General features: G+C 56.0%; 3 protein-coding genes across 7 annotated transcripts in view; all 3 read right to left on the minus strand.

The window, feature by feature from the left end:
• Positions 1-1,505: 1,505 nt before the first annotated feature.
• On the minus strand, positions 1,506-4,302 carry CRYBB2 (crystallin beta B2). The gene is made up of 5 exons (XM_063173483.1): positions 4,134-4,302; positions 3,374-3,509; positions 2,481-2,613; positions 1,849-1,991; positions 1,506-1,748 (listed from the first exon to the last, which is right to left on the minus strand). Exons 1-5 carry the CDS (start codon positions 4,300-4,302, stop codon positions 1,580-1,582), a joined length of 750 nt encoding a protein of 249 aa, XP_063029553.1. The 3' UTR covers positions 1,506-1,579.
• A 3,018-nt stretch (positions 4,303-7,320) lies between these two features.
• Positions 7,321-11,188, minus strand: CRYBB3 (crystallin beta B3). The gene is made up of 6 exons (XM_063172831.1): positions 11,040-11,188; positions 10,339-10,418; positions 8,855-8,973; positions 8,593-8,725; positions 8,374-8,516; positions 7,321-7,498 (listed from the first exon to the last, which is right to left on the minus strand). The coding sequence occupies exons 1-6, from the start codon at positions 11,170-11,172 to the stop codon at positions 7,333-7,335; spliced, it is 774 nt and encodes a 257-aa protein (XP_063028901.1). The 5' UTR covers positions 11,173-11,188; the 3' UTR covers positions 7,321-7,332.
• A 3,572-nt stretch (positions 11,189-14,760) lies between these two features.
• Positions 14,761-19,301, minus strand: part of KIAA1671 (KIAA1671 ortholog) — a 66,568-nt gene continuing 62,027 nt past the window's right edge. For all 5 annotated transcript variants that reach the window (XM_063172826.1, XM_063172827.1, XM_063172829.1 and 2 more), the window contains 5 exons: positions 18,353-18,527; positions 18,026-18,153; positions 17,657-17,790; positions 17,439-17,521; positions 14,761-17,074 (listed from right to left, as the gene is read on the minus strand). In XM_063172826.1, the coding sequence (XP_063028896.1) occupies positions 17,443-17,521; positions 17,657-17,790; positions 18,026-18,153; positions 18,353-18,527 (516 nt within the window). In that variant the 3' untranslated portion in view covers positions 14,761-17,074; positions 17,439-17,442. The remainder of the gene's footprint in view (positions 17,075-17,438; positions 17,522-17,656; positions 17,791-18,025; positions 18,154-18,352; positions 18,528-19,301) is intronic.

A 19,301-nucleotide genomic window follows, 5' to 3' on the forward strand; every position in this document is an offset into this window, starting at 1 on the left:
CAGGAATTTCCCCCGACAGGTCCCACAGGAGGTGCTCGGGGCTCGCTCACATTTTCCACTTCTGCTTTCGGTGCTTTTTACCCCAGAACTCTCCCAGCCCACCCAGAGCCGTGGCCACGGGAGCTGCCCTGGCCCCAACTGTCGGGTTGGACAGGGCTTGGGGCAACCTGGGCAGGTCAAGGTGGCCCTGCTCATTGCTGGGTAGCCAAACAAGATGAGCTCTAAATTCCCTTCCAACCCAAACCAGTCCAGGGTTCCAGGCCTGGGAATCTCTGACTTGGGGTCAGAGATTCAAATCTCTGATCTGGGGTCTCTGCTCCCCACCCCGCTGCTCTTTCACCTTTTGCCTTCCAGAAGCTGCCATTTCCCTCCCGGCACGCACAGAGCGCTGCTAAAATCCCATTTTCCACTAAAACCTTCGGGTCTGGGATGATCCTGAATCCTCCCTGGGGAAGGGAAGGCGCAGCTTTCCGCACAGCCTCGCCGAGGAGCTGGAATCTCACAGCAGCGTGTGGCAAGCGATGACTCAGGCTGGTCACAGACCCTGGGCTGGGCTGTGCCCGCCGAGGGATTCCTCTGGAGCACAGGGAAAAGCCTCTGGCACGCGGAGGATTTGGGGCAAACCCTCCCTCCTCCACGGCGGATGGATGCGGGAGCTGACAGGAGGATGCTGAGCATCCCTGACTCCCTGAGATTACCGGGTTTGGGGGATTCACACCCAAACCCGCAGCCAGGCAGGGCCAGGAGAACGGCAGGAGCCACGGAGTGCCCCATCAGGTGCCTAGAGTGCCCCTTCAAGTGCCCAGAGTGCCCTGTCAGGTGCCCAGAGTGCCCCGTCAGGTGCCCCTCACCTGTGCCCACACAGCCGCGGTGGCACCGAGCGGCTGCCACAGCCACGTCCCACTGCCCGAGGGGACCGAGCCCATCCGCCCCTGCCACCGCGTGTGTCACCGCCACCGCCGTGCCACCGCACGGAGCCCCCACTGCCACCGCCGTGCCACCGCACGGTGCGGCTGCGCTCCTCCACTGCCTTTGCCCGAGTTATGACAGGCATCCTCTAGCACCGCGACTGATAAATTAAAGCGTTGTTACTAATTAAAGCTTTCAAAGCCTAATAATGAATGCTATTATTCAGCTCGGAGGAGCCCCGACCAAGAGGGTAATCCTTCCCTAGTCCCCCCAGCATCTGTGACATCTGCCCCAAAGCTCAGGGGACAACTTTGTCCCCGCAGCAGGATGTCACCCAGGACCGGGCTGAGCCCCAGAGCCCCCAGGTCACCTCCCTCACCCGGACACCGATGACACCGGCGCTGGGTGGCACTGAGAGCATCCCGGCCCCCTCCCCATCCAGGAGCACGGCAGGGCAGGGCGAGCATCCCATCCCTCCAGCGGGATCCCTCCGCACGCCGCGCATGAAAGGGCAGAGCTGGGACTTTGAAACTCCAAGCTTTATTTTGTTGCTTCGGCAGCGCGGGCATCACACGGGGGGAGGCGGGAGGCGAGGCCGCGGGGGCACAGCGGCGGCGGCCGGGGGAACGCGTTTGCTCCGCTCCCCGCGCCCCGGCACGGGCCGGGGGCTTTAGTTGGTGGGGTGGTAGGCACCGCGCTGGTGCCACTGCATGTCCCGGATGCGCCTGACCGACTGGATCTGGGGGTGCTGAGCGCCGAAGTCCGAGCTGTCCTTGTAGTCCCCCTTTTCAAACAGGTACTGGTAGCCCCGGTAGCCAGGGTACTGGTATCCCACCCACCTGGAGAGGCAAACGAGGAGAGGGGGTCGTACAACGCACGCACGCCAAGCGTGGCCCGCGGGGATGCTCAGCACCCTCCCTGGCCAGCCCCGGTACTCACGTTCCGCTCTGCACCCGCACGGACGAGACCTTCTCCTGGTAGCCGTGTGCGTGGAAGCTGGGCACATCGTCGTCTATGATTTCGATCTTCTTGCCGGTGAAGCTGGGGTTCTCGTAGAGCACGATCTTGTGCTCCTGGCTGTCCTGCAGCCGGGAGAGCAGAGAGCGGGGGCTCAGCGGCCGCCGGCCCCGCGGGGCTGGGCTGGGCAGGGGGGGCAGAGCCCAGGGCTGGGGGCAGAGCCCAGGGCTGGGGGGAACCCGAGGCCAGGGCGGGCACAGTGCCGGGGGTGCTCGGCATCCATCCATCCATCCATCCATCCATCCATCCATCCATCCATCCATCCATCCATCCATCCATCCATCCATGGGGCTCACAGAGCCGCTGCCTGCGGGCACTGCCAGACTTACCCCCAGACGTCCTCGGCTCTGGGCTCACCTGCCACCGCCCCCGTCCCCGCGCCCCCTCCGACCCCCCCACGGCTCCCCGGGCCCCGAGGGCTGGGGCGAGGGTGCGCAGGAGGGGGAGCTGCCCCTCCGCCCGCGGGGCTGGGGAGGGCGGGGGAAGGCTGGGGAACACTTCTGGCTGCAGACCTTGGTCTGGCGGGTGGGTAGTGGCTGTCTGGGTGCTCTCACCACTTTGATGGGTCTCAGGGAAGTGATGCTGTCGCTTCTCCGGCTGTTGGTCCAGGAGTCCCAGCGGGGGTACTCCCCCTTCTCAAACACAAACTGCTCCCCTTTGCAGCTTGCCTGCTCGTAGCCCACCCAGCTGCAAGAGAGCAGGGGACGCGCTTTAGAGGGGGCGGAGGAGCGGGGATCGGCCGGGATGAGCCCCAGCCGTGCCCCCGGCTCCCTGCAGGGACGGGAGAGGTGCCAGGCGGGGCTGCGGTGCCTCCGCCAGCTGTGGCATCTCAGGGCTTCCCGCTGGGGTGGCCACCCATCCTTAGTCCCCGGGCACTCACGGGATCACCTGTGAGAATCTACAAAATTAGAGGGTTTGGGGAAAGTCCCGTCCTGTTCGTGGTTTGTACACAGCCCCCGGCCGGCAATAATCACCCAAATGTGCCAGCTGGGGTTGTGCTCCCACCAGCTGTCCCTTTGTTCTGGGAACAGCACTGGGAAATCTCCCGGGGCTTTTCAGGGCCCTCCCTTGCCCGGAGAGCACACACGGGGCCAGCAGGTGGGGAGAGGGCACAAACAGATCCCAGTCCCACCTGTGCCCACACCCAAAGGGAGGGAAACCAAACTGGGGGTAACTCTGCCCATACCCACACCCCTCCACTCTCCTGTGCTGAGCGGGGCTCTCAGCCTGCCCAGGTGACAATGTCACCCCCTGTCACCCTCTGTGTCCCCTGCTCACCTGCCGGCACCGGGCACTCACTGGGCTGAGCTGGGCGAGCAGCTCGGCGGCGATGGGCGAGGGAAATCCGGGAAATCCGCGGTGAGATGAGGGTGTGGCAGCAGCGGGGAGACCCCTCCCCATCCCTCCCCATCCCCATCCCTCCCACCGCCGCAGGGCCCCCACGTACGGTCCGGAGTGCACCAGGATGGAGCCCACTTTGTCCACGCCGGCTTCCTTCAGGTTGGGGCAGGCCCCGCTGAGCTCATGGCAGCGGCCCTGGAAGTTCTCCTGCTCGAAGATGGCAATCTGCAAGGGAGCAGCACCTCAGCACGGCTGTCACCTGCCCCTGCTGCCACTGTCCTGGTGTGCTGCACACACCATCAGACACCCAGCCACGGGGCAGCACACCTGCAGCAGCCCAGACCTCTCCCTCTCCCAAAACCGCACCCCAGAGGCGTTTAAAGACCCTGCAAGTGCAAACCATCCCCCTGAGGATGCAGGTCTCACTCATGGGTGCCCGGGAGGCCCTGCCGGCTCTGCCCCAGTGCCCTGCTGCTCCTGGCAGAGGGATGGCCACGCTCACAGCGGGCATCAAACAGCTCAGGGGCTCGGGTTGTGCCTGGAGCGCCGCTGCCACCAGAGGGACACCAGAGGGACACGGCGACACCCGGGGACAGCCCCGGGGCCACCAGCCCAGCACAGATCTCAGGGGTCAGATCTGTTTGTGCAGCGGTTTGTGGGAGATCAGCCCTTGATCTGTTCCCAGCCGCTCCACCTGCCCTGAGGGTGCGGGATGCCCAAAATCCCCATTCCCCATCCCCGGGTCCTGCTGCAAAGGCTCAGCAGGGAGCGCTTGGCACCAGCTGTGTCTCCGGGTGTGATTTGGGCACCCAGAGAGGCTGAGGGTGCCCTGGAACCCCTGCAGGGCTGGGCAGTGTCCCACTGACCTTGGAGCTGGCTTGCTGCTGCTTGGAGGCTGGCATTTGGTGCTCGGAAGCCATCGTCAGCTGGGGTGTCTGCTGCCTTGGGAGGGAAGCTCAGCAGGTTAAAATCTGTTAAATTCCCTGCAAGGACATGCTGGGGACCCTGCTCAGAGCCCCGTGTCCATGCCCCCATCCATACCCTGCAGCTTGCCCAGGGAGCAGGGTGGTGGGACCAGGATGGGCTCAGCCTGGGGGTGCCAGGGACAAACTCTGCTCAGGGCTGCTCAGCACCCCAAACCTCCCCAGCCTCAGGCAATGCTCCTTGGGACCTGCACAGGGAACTGTGAGCCCAGGCAATTCCTAAATCAATCTCAGTGGGGCCCAAGCAATTCCTAAATCATTCCCAGTGGAGCCCAGGCAATTCCTGAATCATTCCCAGTGCAGCCCAGGCCCTGTGGCCGAGCATTCCCTGCTGTCCCTGCCCAGCTGAGCATCCTGTGCCACATGTGTGCTGGAAGGGGTGGTGGAGAGAAGCACCCGGAGCCAGCCCCAGCCCCAGGAGCCTGTGCCGAGCCCTCCCAGCCCAGCCTGGCGCTGCCACTCCCGGGAAGGAGCCCTGTCCTCAGGCCCAGAGGGACCCTCAGCATCTGAGCGGCTCCAAAAACTCATTCCTGACAAAAAGCAACGGAGCCGTGGCCGGGTGGGATGTCCTGCTTTGGGCTGCGGGGACAGGAGTGTCCCCAGGGGAAGGGACCCCGGGCCCGGGGGTCGGCAGCAGGCAAAATAAAGAACAATAAATAGCAAAGTCTTACCAGTTCTACCAGTACCCGCTTGAGCCAGTGACGGGCCGGGGCCGGGAGGTGGAATTTATACCGAGCCGCAGCAGAGAGGTGCCAAAACTATTTACAAAATAGTTAAAGCCCGATTCAAAGCGAGAATGCTGGATTAAACCCCAATGAAAACCAGGGTCAGCTGATCCGCCGCCGCCTTTGTCTGCCCGAGCACCAAGCCCGAGTTATTTCATTACCTGTCACATTCGAGTCACCCGCTTTGTCGGCTTGGTGGCGAGGAGATTTGGACTTTGCAAGCATCAGCCGAACGCGTGCCAAGAGCCGGGGCGGGCCGGGCCAACAAAGCCCCGCCAGCCCCGCTCGGGGCGCTGGGAGAGCCGATCCCCCCGCCAGGCCGGAGCCGCCAGCGGGGCTGCTGAGCTCGGCTCTTTCCATGCGAGATAAAACGCCCCAAAGCGCTGGGCAGCGTCTGGCTCTGCCCGTCTGCAGCAGCCCCGGGGCTGTGCCAGCAGCGGGGGCACCGCGGAGCCTCCCCGACCCCGGCATGGGCAGGGGATGGGGGGGATTTTCCTTGCACAGCTGCGAGGTCACCTTGGCCCCTCTGGCACTGAAACTCCATCACCTGGAGCTGCTGGGAACGCTCTGGGGGCAGCACCCTGGGGCTGGGGTGCGCTCAAGTTTGGGTGTTGGGCTCCTTTGGGGTCCCTGAGAAACGCCCCAGGGTGTCTCGCTGATACCAGGACAAAGCTGAGGTCACAAAGGGCTCACACATCTCCATGGGATGTGGCTGGATGAGCAGCACAGGGCTGGGCAGGGCTGAGGGCAGCAGTGCATGCCCCCTATGCTGGCATTTTCCCAGCAGCTCAGCCAGGGGCTAAACAGGGCTGGGGGCTTCAGCAAAGGAGGTTTCACACAGAGGGGGGACACTGCTGCTGCTGTGCAGCACTCACAGCCCCCTTCACCCCACACTTCATCCCCCTGTGTCACCGCCATGAACAGACCCCACACCTGCCCCTCACAGCGCCTCCCCAGGGTCCCACAGCAGGGGATGGGCTGTAGCCCCCCAGGGTGGCTGCACAGGGTCACCCACAGGGTGCTGTCACCAGAGCCCACCCTGGCAGTGACATGTGTGGCGTCAATCCCCAGAATCTGCAGCTGCCCCAGCTGCAGGCGATGATGATGATCCAGGTCCAGAGCTGACCTTGCAGCTCTGCAAGGAACCCTTCAGGCCATGGGCACGGTGATGGGTGACCCAGAGTTTCCAGCATTCATTCCCAGCCCTGGAGTTCTCCTTTCTTGCCTGTGTCTCCTACTGCAGCCCCACAGACGGAGCCAGCACGGCCCTCCCCATCTCCTGGGTTAATCCATTCAGTCAATCCTGAGCCCTGGACCCCCGTGGCCCTGTCCCAGGTCCCAGTGCAGCCCTGCAGCCCCATCCCATCCCCTCAGCAGGGGCTGTCACAGTGCTCAGCACAGCCCCAAGGATCCCCTCCCTTGGCTGGGCTGGTTTAGCTCATCCCAGCCCCGGCCATGGCAGCCCCATGGATTGTTCTGGAAGCAGCCTCTGCCTCTGGGGGCCAGGCACTCGCACAGCCACCAACCCCTCCCCAAAAGGAAAAGCTCCTGGGGGGCTCCTCAGGGACCTGCACAAAGCCCTTGGATGGACTCAAGCCCATCTCCCATCTCTGCCCCAGCCCAGTGTTTCCCCAAGCATGGCCACAGTGCCCCTAGGAAGGGCAGTGCCAGCTTAGTGTCCCACCAGCACCCTGTGGCACCCCTGAATCCCCCACCTCTGTCCCAGCATAGCCCCCCTGTGTCAGAGCTCATTCCCGTGGGAGAAACCAGCCCAGGACTGTGGAAATCATCCCTGGGGACAGGCTGGAGCCCCTGCAGGACGCTGAGGCTGGGCACAGCCATCCATCCCACCACAGGATGAGCACAGGGCCTGGCAGCACCCAGGGATGGGCACTCCACATCCCCCCCATCCCCTCCCTGCCCTGGACCTGGCCAGCAGCCCTGGGAGCAGGCAGGGAATGCTGTGAAAAGGGACAGAGGCGCTGGAAAAACCCTGACACGGCAGCGCCGGGGGTTATCTTTGGAAAGCTGCAGCCTTTATGTAACACTGCAAACACTGGCACTGCCCGCTGTGCCCTGAGCGGGGTTTGCTGGGCACGGCCACATCCCCATCCCCATACCTCCATATCCCCATTCCCATCCGCATCCATCCATCCCCATCCCCATCCCTCCATCCCCATCCCCATCCCTCCATCCCCATCCCACCCTCCCGCAGCCCCAGGACCAGGCAGGCCCCGCCGGCTCCAGCTCAGAGCTTTATTTTGGATTTTGCACAAAGAGAACACCACGGTCACGGTCACGGCAGCAGCAGCAGCGGCGGGGGGAGCCCCGGGGCAGCCCCGGCAGCTCGGGCTCCCTCAGCTGTTCTCGAAGCAGCCCCGCTGGTGCCACTGCTGGTCCCGCACGCGCCGCACCGACTGGATCAGGGGCTGGTTGGCGTCCCACTCGTTCCAGTGCCGGTACTCGCCCTTCTCAAAGACGTGCTGGCGGCCCCGGTAGCCGGGGTACTCGTAGCCCACCCACCTGTGGGGATCGGGGCAGGGCTCAGCAGTGCTTACACCACACCCACAGAGCACCCGGAGCAAGGGTAGCATCCCCATCCCCATCCCAGTGCCCCCATCCCAGTGTCACCATTCCAGTGTCCCCATCTCTGTCTCAGTGCCCCCATCCCCATCCCAGTGTCCCCATCCCAGTGCCCCCCTCCCCATCCCAGTGTCCCCATCTGTCTCAGTGTCCCCATCCCCATCCCAGTGTCCCCATTCCCATCCCAGTGCCCCCCTCCCCATCCCAGTGTCCCCATCCCCATCCCAGTGTCCCCACTCCAGTGTCCCCACCCCAGTGTCCCCATCCCAATGCCCCCACCCATGTCTCAGTGCCCCCATACCCATCCCAGTGTCCCCATCCCAATGTCCCCATCCCTATCCCTGTGCCGCCATCCCCACCCCAGTGTTCCCATCCCAATTCCTCATCCCCATCCCAGTACCCCCATCCCCATCCCAGTGCCCCCATCCCAGTGTCTCCATGTCTGCCTGCCACAGCCAGGTGATGCTGCCCAAGACCACTCCTGTGCCACCAAGTGCCACCACACAGGTTGCAGTGCCCAGGTGACAAATGCCACGTGAGAGGATGGAGAGTTCATGGAGAAGGAACCACAGCTCAGATGGCTGGTGGGTTAGGGCAAGGAGCCATCATCCACCCCCAGGGACACTGCCATGGTCCCTGTTATTCCTTGTGGGCCAGGGGAAAGGTGGCAGCAGGGAGGGGACAAGGGACACGATGGGCATGAGCAGCACCATGGGCATGAGCTGTACCACGGCCCCTGCCACCACCCTGGGGGGACAAACCACAGTGCCACGGGCAGGAGGCTGTCAGGGTGTCCCCTGTGTGCCCATCCTTACGTTCCATTCAGGGCCTTGACGCTGGCCACCCGGTCCTGGAAGCCGTGGGCCCACAGGCTGGGCACGTCGTCATCCACGATCTCCATCTTGCGCCCGGTGTAGCCCGCGTTCTCAAACAGGTGGATCTTGTGGTCAGCGCTGTCCTGGGGGAAAGGGCGGCTCAGGGGCTGTCCCCTGGCTGTCCCCAGCGCTGCGGCCACCCCACACAGCCCCACTCACAATCTGGAGGGGCCGGATGGACATCAGGCTGTCGCTGCTGTGGCTGTTGGACCACGAGTCCCAGCGGGGGTAGTCGCCCTTCTCCAGCACAAACTGCTCCCCAGCGTAGGCCTGGCGCTCGAAGCCCAGCCACCTGCAGGAGCCCAGGCTCAGGGGGATGCTCTCCCTGCCAGGCTCAGGGGGATGCTCTCCCTGCCAGGCTCAGGGGGATGCTCTCCCTGCCACCCCCGGGGCTGCTCCACCTCCCCCAGACCAGACTTACGGGCCAGACTCCACCTGGATGGAGCCCACCTTCTCCATCTCCTTCTCGGTGATGTTGGGCAGCTCCTCTGTCAGCTCACACCTTTTCCCCTGGAAGTTCTCCAGCTCGTAGATGGTGATCTAAGGTGGGGAGAGACCCTGTCAGCCACCCCCAGGAAGTGGGGGCAGCAGTGATCAAAGGGCTCTGGGTGTGTCTCTCCATCCTGACCATCCTGTGCCAATGTCACTCCTTGCCTGGCAGAGCTGGGTCCTGCCAGTGCCTCTGACAGAGCTCCAGCCAAGGGTGTGTGCTCCAGCACAAGCTGGAATTTTATCCATGACAGGCTGAAAACCAGCTCAAACACAGCACTGAAAACATGAAAGGTTTGGGCTAAGAGAATTCCTGAGCCATGGGCTGCCTCTCTTACCCCCAGCCTGGTCATTGCTCATTATCATTTCCTTATCATTGCTCCTTCCAGATCCAACCATGCCCGGCACAAGCTCTTCATCCAGTGTTTCTTTCTGAGCCCTGCCAGGTGCAGAGACCCCAGGCTGCCCTGCAGGATGGGCTGGAGCCAGTCTCAGCAGCAGACCATGGCATGGGGCAGGGTGCCCAGCACCACTCGGGGACCAGGAGGGTCAGTGGGTGACCAGGAATCCCCTGGCACTGCCCCAAAGGGGTCCCAGCTGCAACACCTCAGTCTGGGACCAGGGCAGAGCCTCCAGCACACACATCACATAATGGGGGGCTCAAGGGACAGAGGTGACACCCATGTTCCTCAGGAGCCTCTGTGCACCCCAAAGCAATCAACAGCCCCAGCTCCTGGCACCCGCTCACACCTCCAGCCTTCCCTTATCCAGGAGAAGCTTTGTGGGAAGCTCTGCACCCATTGCATCCTCTCCAGCTGATTTACCTTCAACCAAACGAGCTAAATCCCATCCTACAAACACACCTGGGCAGGGCTGAGCTGAATCCCATCCTACAAACACACCTGGGCAGGGCTGAGCTGAATCCCAACCACCAAACACACCTGGGGATGGCTGAGCTGAATCCCAACCTACAAACACACCTGGGGATGGCTGAGCTGAATCCCATCCTACAAACACACCTGGGGATGGCTGAGCTGAATCCCATCCTACAAACACACCTGGGGATGGCTGAGCTGAATCCTAACCTACAAACACACCTGGGCAGTTTCAGTGCCTGGGCCCACAGCTGATCCTGCTGTGCTGGGATGCTTCATCTCCTGATTAAACCCTGGGCAGCTGCACACCAGCCTGGCCAGCCACACAGGGAGCAGTGTCCCTCCTGCAGGCAGCAGCAGCAGCAGATCCCCAGCCCCAGCTGCTTCCCAACCTGCAGCCCCCCAGGCTAAACACCAGAGCGTGGCCACCCATTGGTGCTGTGGGAGAGCTGGAGGCCACTCCTGACCCCAGCATTGCTTCCAGTCTGGCATCCCATGCCTCCACCCAGCATCCAGTTGTCCCCAGTACAGCCCAGTATACCTTATAGGTGCCTCCTCGCTCGCCAGCACCCTCCCCAGTCGCCATCTGCTCGGGGGGACTTTGCTGCTCAGTCATTGTGCCTGGAAAACCCAAATTGCAGCAGGTTAAGGCAGGAGGCACCAGGATTTACAGCTGGTAATGAAACAGAGGACGAAGCTGGCACAGAACAGGGTTAGCACACAATGCATGAATCCCCAGGGATGTCCAAGCTCTGTTATGCATCCTCCTCTTCCTCCTGTACACAGGTCCCAAATCCTCACCCAGGCACCCACAGGACTGAACTGAGCCATGTCCCAAGGGACACAGAGCCTAGCTGCCACTAAACTCCCGTCTCACAGCCCTGCCTTTGTTCCCAGCAGGAATTTCTCAGCTTCGAGCCGCTGACATCTTTCCCCACAACATAAACCTGACACTTCTCCCTTGCTCCAGCATCCTGGGGGACACCAAACCCAGCAGCTGGAGCTGCTGTGCTGGGGGGGATGGTGGTGAGAGCCCCCTCTTCACTCTCCAGGAACATCCACAAAACTCTGCTCCAACATTGGAACACGCCACGCCAACAAGGGGCTCAAGAGAAGAATAAAGGAGCTTGAAAACATCCTGAATCAAACCCTGCAGCTTCACTTCTCGCCAAACCCTGTCTGACTCAGGCTCAGACACACCAACTCTTTGTGGAGGCCCCTGTGCAGTCCCAGCAGTGCTACCTGTCCGTGTGGTTCCGCTGTGCCGGGCGGCGCGGCCGGCCCCGCTATTTATGGGGTTGCTTCTGTCCAGAGCAGCAGAATTCCCCCGGGCCGGGCGCTGATGCAGCAGCTGCGTCCACGGAATTCCAGCCATGGGACCGCGGCTCAATAGCGGGCCATGGAAACGCCGCCGCGGCGATCGCTCCGGGCCAGCCCTCGCACGAGGGCCGCTCGCCTCGCTGCAGATTAACGGCCAAACTCACATCAGCACGTTCACGCCGCTTCTTGCCAGCTTCTCTGGAAAACTCTGCCGTCAGCAGTTCCCCAGGGAGGGTTTAAGCATGGAAACTGAGAGCGGCACGAAGCAAAATCTGGGCAAAATGGCCGCGTTTGTGAGGGCTCCGCGCAAGGTGGGACATCCAGGTTCCTCAGGAGCCTCTGGAATAAACAGCCCCAGCTCCTTGCACTCCTCTCCCACTGGCAGGTTCTGCTCACACCTCCAGCCTTCCCTGTCCAGGAGCAGTTTTGTGGGAAGCTCTGCACCCACTCCATCCTCTCCAACTGATTTACCTTCAACCAACCTACAAACGCACCTGGGGAGGGTTGAGCTGAATCCCATCCTACAAACACACCTGGGGAGGGTTGAGCTGAATCCCATCCAACAAACACACCCGGGGAGGGTTGAGCTGAATCCCAACCTACAAACACACCTGGGAAGGGTTGAGCTGAATCCCATCCAACAAACGCACCTGGGGAGGGTTGAGCTGAATCCCAACCTACAAACATACCTGGGAAGGGTTGAGCTGAATCCCATCCTACAAACACACGTGGGGAGGGTTGAGCTGAATCCCAACCTACAAACACACCTGGGCAGGGTTGAGCTGAATCCCAACCTACAAACATACCTGGGAAGGGTTGAGCTGAATCCCAACCTCCAAACACCCCTTGGGAGGGTTTAGCCCGGAAACTGAGAGCAGTGCGAAGCAAAAACCAGGCAAATGACCCCATTTGTGAGGGCTCCATGCAAGGTGTGATGCAGGGCCAGGGTGGGCTTTGGGAGCTCAGATGGAGCAGCTCAGCATTTTCAGAGTGGTGTTCTTGCTGTAAGTTTGACCCTAAGCAGGTTCTCTCCATTGAGTTCCTTTTCTTTCTCTGCCCCCAGTCTGGCTCCCTGCCTGGCATTTCCCAAGATCAGGCTGGGAACACATCCTGGGGTGTGATGAGGCATTTCTGGAGCCCGGCACAAGGGTTTGTCCATCTTCACAGGCACAGGGTGATGTAAGGCATCAAACTGGGAGCATTTCACACCAAACTGGGAGCATTTCACTCTGCTGGTAGCAGGCCTGACTCCCTCTTCACCTCTGAAAGTCCCTTCAGACCCAAACCATCCTGATTCCTCAGGGAACATTTTATTCAGCTGCACAGATCTCAATTTACTACAGCCCTTGCAGCTTTTTCTACCTGCTCGGAGTGTGGCTTATCTTGAAACCAAGAACTACCCATGAAATCTTAACTGAAATTGCCAGAAAAGGTTGAAGGTGAATTTCCTGGACCAGGCTGGACAAACTGAATGGGAGAGGGATGGAAACCTCTCCTGTTTTACTGGACTGAGGAGGAATGGATTCATTTCTGTCTCACCAAACACAACATCAGCTGTCCTCAACAAATCAGAAACACAGAATTTCCTGTGCCAGTCCCTTCCTTCCCTGCAGCCTCATTCACCGAGCTCTGCCACAGCCTCAGGGCCCTGGATCTGCCTCTCCCAGCTCTCCACACTGACAAGGCAATTCCAAAAACATGACAGAAGGGGCACTGGAGCTCCTTGATGCCTCTCCCAAACAGACCTCAATTTCCTCTCACTGTCAGCCTCTTAAATCCCTTTGAAAAATGACTGCTGGAAAATAGATTTTTTTTGTTAATACCTGGCAAAGCTAAATTGGAACTGTAATGGTGCAGAACAAAATACAGCAGCCAGAATATCTTTATTCCCTAGGAAACACAAAATACAGGATTTCTATCACACTATCTATGTGATTTCTATCTATTTATTGTGACCCAGACTGACAGACTCTATAGGGCTATGTGGAGCAACATAAAAGCCTAATCTCCACAAGAGCTTCTTCAAAACCAGGTTTGATACCATTTTATTTAATATGGAATGAGAAAAAGCCATAAACCACCAGATCTTGGCTCTCCCTCTCCTCCTCTGCCAATCCCACCAGAAGAACCATAAATTATTTCAGATTATATTTTTGCAATACATTTATACTTGAGTGAACAGGAAAAGAGCCCACTACCAGCTGGGGAAGGATTTCCACCCTCTCCACTCCCAGGGTGAGCAGAACTAGGCCTGGACTCTGCAGCCCCTGCCAGAACACCCCAAATCCCTTTAAAGCTCCATGGAAGTGGTTTCATAGAATCACAGGATTATTTGGGTTGGAAGGGACCTCAAAGCTCAAATCATTCTGCCCCCCCAACCTTCCACTAGACCATGTTGCTCCAAGCCCTGTCCAACCAGGCCCCAAAAGCCTTCACCTCCTAAAAATCCATTTTTAAAAGGAATTGAAGCAATTAATACCTGTTTTTCCTTCTCAGCACTGGGCTGAAGGGATGGATCCAACACTTGCCTCGCATGGCTGCAGCTGCTCTTGCCCCAGAGTCCTTCAGGGAGGTGCAGAGGGTGAGCACAGTTATGGTGACAGCTCTGGATTCCACTGGAATGGTTTGTGAGCTGGCTTGGGGACAGCAGTGACAGCTCTGGGAACTCACCCCAGAGGTTCTGTACCTGCATACACCTCATGAGGCAGAGCAGCACCCCAGAATTGCCCACCTGCCCCTGAAACACACCATCCCTGCAGAAATCTGGGATTTGCTGCTCCAAACCTTCTACAGGCCACACTTTGTACTCCCAAATCTGCCCCGAGTGCATTTCAGTTTGCAAACAAGGAACAGGGTGAAACAAACTTCTGTGGGAGTGGAAAGGGGATGGGTTAAGTCCTATGGAATAAAGTCTGGGGATGTCAAAGGTTGGAGAACCAAGCATGGCTCCTTTCTCTGCAGGAAGTGAAAGGCTCTGGTGGATGAGGAACAAATTGAAGATTCACAGATGTTAAAAAGGTGAATTTAAAAACAGAAAAATAAAAAGGGAGAAATCCACAACTGGGAATTCCAATAAAAAGCAATGGAGCAGCTGTGCAAGTCCCTGACAACACCTGGAGCAGGGATTGCTGGGGATCATGAGAGGAGGGCAGTCAGAAAGTGTTCCCGAATTCACAAAACACATCATCCCACCTTTAAACCCAATATTGATGTGGCTTTTTAAGCAAGGAGAAACAGCTGAGGAGCTGTGAGGGGAGAGATAAAGGAAATAACAGGGCCTCCATCACCTTCAGCATCACTTTTTGGACAAGAGCTGAACCTGCTCCAGGGCAGGATCCAGGAGTGGAGGAAGCAGCACATCTGAAGGAACCTCAGAGCTCACTTCCATCTCCAATAAACAGCAGGAAAAAGCACATGGCAACAAAAATGAAAGCACAAAAAAATTCCAAGAAGCGTTATTTGGAATTAAAATAGAATTATATAAAGTGTATTACAGTCTGTTCTATCATTTAAGAAGTAATAACATATTTATATATCTTTTATTACAGAGCGATAACCCGAAGAGAAGGAAGTTGATATTTAATCCATGTACAATATAAAGAAATAACAGAGCAGAAAAAAACCACTTTCCCATTCAACAACATTCTAAAGATGCTCTTTAATTAGACATTTAAGCATTAAACATTTCTCAGTAGTAGGTTAAACTACTCAATACAGTAATTTCAGTGCATTGTCCAAGCAGATGTGGAAATGCAAACACATTCAAGGGCTGTGTGGAAACCTCGTGTCAATCCCCTCAGTTTCCTCAGCACAAACAGCTACAGAATTTCTGGCCTAGACCAAGAACCAGTAAATCCTCCAACTGCTGGGAACACAACACTGTCACCTGTGGAAGTGGAAAATGCAGCCTGTGGGGATGTTCCTGTGATTTCTGGACATGGGAGGCCCCACCTGATGTGAGCGAGAGCAGCCACCATCATCATCCTCCTCACCTGCTCAGGCTGCCCCAGGTGAGTGTCACACACCATGGAACCCTTGGGTGCTGCCACAGGAATACACCCCAAAAAACCACACCAAGAGTCACCTTTTCCACCACCACCTAAAGGAGAGGGAAGGGAATCTGTGCAAGGTTGTAAAAGGAGCTGGGCAATGGTGGTGGCTGCACCGACACGGCCCATCCCTAAATTCCATCAGAATCCTGGGCATCACTGCTCTGTGGGCAGCAGAGGGGCTGCCAAACTAACACTGGCAACAGCTCCCATGAGAAACAGGGCAAAGCAACAGGGGAAAAAGACTTTTACATCAGACAGACGTCTCCAGCTCATCTCCAGGGAGCACAGGGAGCTGCCACCGGAATAAAACCCGGCAGCCAGAGATGTGCAGATGGGACTTGTCTCCTGCCATCCTGCTGCTATTTCATCCTGCTGCTACTTCCTGCAGACTGGGGCTGCAAATCCCCCCCTGTGACTCCTCCATGAGGTGAATTGGCACATGGTTTTGGCAGCTCCAAGCCTGACAGACACTGGCCTGGGCAGGCCCCACGGGAGCCGCGCTCCCGAAACGCTGATGGGGGAAAAAAAGAAAAGACAAAAAGGAAAAGGAGCTGAAGTGCTGGTGCTTTATGGTTTATATCCAGAGGAGCCCCTCAGCAGGACGGGGGAGTGCAGCCCAAGCAGCTCTGCCAGGTGAGGAGAGCTCTCCACTCTCCTTTTCCCTCTTCCACGTTTTCCTGGTTGAGCCTGAGGAACACCTGGAGTCACCTCCCTCCCTGGCCTGCCACACTTTTAAAGGTTATTTACTGAAAGAGCACTTATCTGGGGCAAGAATCGAGCCTGTCCTCCATGGCCATGGTGGTTGGTGGTTCAGAATCAGTGTCCAGAGACAGGGAATATCTGAGAATTAGGGATACCCAAACACCCGTGTGGTCCAGGAGATCTCTACTCTGCTATCAGCACATCTTGCCAAAGGAAAGACAGGAAATCATCTGAGAAACTGAAGATCACATTTAGGTTATCCCACAAAATCAGCATAAAAATAAAAACTTAAACCTGGTATTTACAGATTAACAAATAAAAATATGAAGTGGGACTATCTGAACTGCTATTAAAGTGACATTCAACAATTAACTGGAACCCTGATATGAGTGTAACATCCTCCCTCTTCCCTTCCTTTTTTTGTTATAAAAACAGTATTTACATATTTTTACTTTTTTTTTTTTTTTTAAAGAGAACTGGTTGACATTATTGCTTGATCCTTTTTTAGGAAAGACATTCCAATGAAGCAATTATTCCACATGCTGACAAAACACAGAATATACCACTTCAAGAGTGACAAAAGTTAACATTTTGTTCATCTAAAAATTATCTCCATCTGCCAGGTCAGCAGATCACATGTAAATACAAGCCAATCAAAAATACATTTTACAAAAAATAATCAAGTTTCCTTTTTCAATATGGCAGTAAACATGATTTGTTCTTCCACTCTCACCTTCCACAAATTTCATTCTAGATAGGAGCTTACTATTTGTTCACCAAAAAAAAAAAAAAAAAGGAAAAAATTGATTAAAATTATTATTTTCATAAACAAACACAAAGCCCAGCCAGACACAACTCCCAGACATGAACACCTACAGAGTGTGTTCCACAGCAAGGGGAGTTCCCTGGATCACAGCACTCCCAAATATCTCTGTTTTCCAAGATTTTCTGAAGAGCTAACTGTGACCCAGGGGGGTTCTCCTGGCAGGCAGCTCTGAAGTGCCACTGTCCCCCCGACCTGACAGACACAGCTTTGTATTTGACTATGAATTGAAGCAGCTTTTCTCCACAAAACAGGAAGGCACCATGCACAGAGCAGTTGAGGCAGGAAGCAAACAGCAGCAACATGACATGGGGGTTTAGGTTCAGATGAGTTAAGGCTTCTGTTAAACTTCTTTATCTTCTCCTAGTTAGAATCACTGTCTGGAAAGGAAAACAGAAGGAAGGGTGTGATATGGTCAGCTGGAACAGGAAAACCTTAAAATGTGTTTTCTGTTGTAGTGCCACCTTGGTTGTGTCTATTTAATGCATTAAAGAGCCACCGAGAATTGTGCTGAAACCACACAAAGTTTTCAAACTTTGGGAAATCCCTTTTTTATTATGGGCAGAGAATCAGTGGAACTGTGACTGGGAGTGGAGGGGCAGCAGTCCCTGACACCCCTGGTGCACAGGGCAGGGTAAGGGCAGTGCTGGTGGGGCCACAGTGGTGACACCAACACATCAAAGGAAATGTGAGTTTGTCACTGCACACCCACACCCAGCAAAGCCCCCCTTCCTACCCAAGTACCTTTTCAAACCTGATTCTCATAATGGCTCTGTCTCTTCTTTGATTTCAGCTCCTTTAGCCACTGAGGAGACTTTTCTTCTGACCTATGATATAAAAAAAAAATACTCTTTATTCTTTCATTATGAAAACTCCTGACAGAAACAACAATAAAAAAAAAGCAATGTACAGCTGGTTGCATTATTTTTTCCTTCCACCAAGAGGAGCTGGGATTCCCTCACCTGTCCTCCTTTTCCACACTGGAGGGCAGCACTCTGCTGCTGGGAGTGCCGAGCTGTGCTTTGGGGGATTTGAAGAGCTGAGCAGAGCCGGTGTCACCAGCGCTCTCAGACTCCTGTCTTTTCCTCAGCTGGGCCTAAAAATAAAAATAAACAAAGGGGTCTTTTTAAGCCAGCATCCAGGCTATTTTTTTTTTTTTGGAATGCAGCACAGATTACTCCAGATTTATAAAAACAAAAATTTCCCTGAAATGAGTGAGGGGATTCCTTATAAAGCACCTGCAGGTACTGAATTGGTGGGGATTCCTTATAAACCACCTGCAAGTACTGAACTGGTTCATCTCCCACCTACTGGGCTCTGCCTGAGCTCACCTTGAGAGCAGCATGATCCATCCCTGGGAACACAGGCATTCTCTGGGCTTGCACAGAAGATGACCTTGGAGTGTGCTGGATCTTGTCTTCCTCCTCAGAATCTTCCTGTTGCATAGTTTTCTTCTCTTCTAATTTATTGTTAATAAAAAAAAAAAAAAAAGGCAGAAGGGGAAACCATGAGCTGGCCTTTCATCTCTGCCTTGCCCAACATCTCTTCCTGCACTCGAGCAGGAATGAAGGGCAGTATTTAAAAAACACCTTTTACCAACTCCTGCCTTTGCACTCAAGCTGACCACAACCAATTACTGCAGGTAGCTGAGGGGTTACCTGTGGAATCTTTGAACATCCAGCCATTGTCTGACTCCTCTGTCAAGGAGAACCTGTTGTCCAGGTCCAGCCCTCTGCTCCTGCGCAGCGAGTGCGACGCGGGCGCCCGGCACCGGCGCTTCTTGCTCAGCTGCACCCGAGTCTTGAGAGCACTGGAGTCCAGGACATCTGTGTGCTGCACAAACACACACCTGGGAATGAGCCCCGGATCCTCCACACTGAAATCCCAACACACCTGATTGCATCCACCAATTAAAATGGGTATTTGTGTGATTATTATTATTATTATTGTTGTAGTCACTTAAAATCATATTAGAGAGAGTGTACGATGAGGACACGGCACTTTGTGGCTAACTGGGTGTAATCCTCTGATCTCTCTAGGCTGTGGATACCTGAGTTGCATGGATAATTTGCACTTAATTAATATAAAAAATAACTGCAATAATCAGGAGTTTAATCAGGAGTTTAGTTCCTAGAGTGTTTTATGAACATAGGCCTTGCTAGGTGGGAGCAGCTGGAGGCAAATCCCAAAATTTGGATCTAAAAAGAACAACTACACCAAATTCCCTTGGAGAGCAGAGCTGCAGCTTCCCTGCCAGCCAGGAACACTGAAAGCCACTCACCAGCAACAAGGACACTCCAAGTTTAGTGTCCCAGCATTCAGAAACTTTCTGTGATCAGTCACTTCCAACACATCCAATCAGCAGTAACATTTACAGAGCAAAATAAGGAGCCGTAATTTATTTACTTGCTTAAAGCAATGTGCTGTTACAGATTTGCCTGTAATCACCAAATATCCCTGAGCCTCCCCTTCTCCCGAAGATGTGGGTTTGCTCCTTTTTTCAAAAGATTTCAGGTCAGGAATAAACTACTTTTCACATAGCATTTGCCAGCTGCACTTAGAGCTATTAATGTTTTACAGAGACACCTTCAGTGGCCCAGGGACAAA

The sequence above is a fragment of the Melospiza melodia genome, chromosome 20 (genome assembly GCF_035770615.1).
Source record: "Melospiza melodia melodia isolate bMelMel2 chromosome 20, bMelMel2.pri, whole genome shotgun sequence".
Lineage (NCBI taxonomy): Eukaryota > Metazoa > Chordata > Aves > Passeriformes > Passerellidae > Melospiza > Melospiza melodia.

What these genes read in the sequence shown, in the direction of transcription:
- CRYBB2 (XM_063173483.1), bottom strand. Translation starts at nt 4,302, where the DNA reads ATGGGGGCATGGACACGGGGCTCTGAGCAGGGTCCCCAGCATGTCCTT. An exon ending in CCCTGAGACCCATCAAAGTG is followed by an intron (nt 1,992 to 2,480) that starts GTGAGAGCACCC and finishes TCCCGGCTGCAG; the next exon opens with GACAGCCAGGAGCACAAGAT. An exon ending in GTGCGGGTGCAGAGCGGAAC is followed by an intron (nt 1,749 to 1,848) that starts GTGAGTACCGGG and finishes TTGCCTCTCCAG; the next exon opens with GTGGGTGGGATACCAGTACC.
- CRYBB3 (XM_063172831.1), bottom strand. Translation starts at nt 11,172, where the DNA reads ATGGCTGGAATTCCGTGGACGCAGCTGCTGCATCAGCGCCCGGCCCGG. An exon ending in AGCGAGGAGGCACCTATAAG is followed by an intron (nt 8,974 to 10,338) that starts GTATACTGGGCT and finishes TCCCCACCTTAG; the next exon opens with ATCACCATCTACGAGCTGGA. An exon ending in GTCAAGGCCCTGAATGGAAC is followed by an intron (nt 7,499 to 8,373) that starts GTAAGGATGGGC and finishes CGATCCCCACAG; the next exon opens with GTGGGTGGGCTACGAGTACC.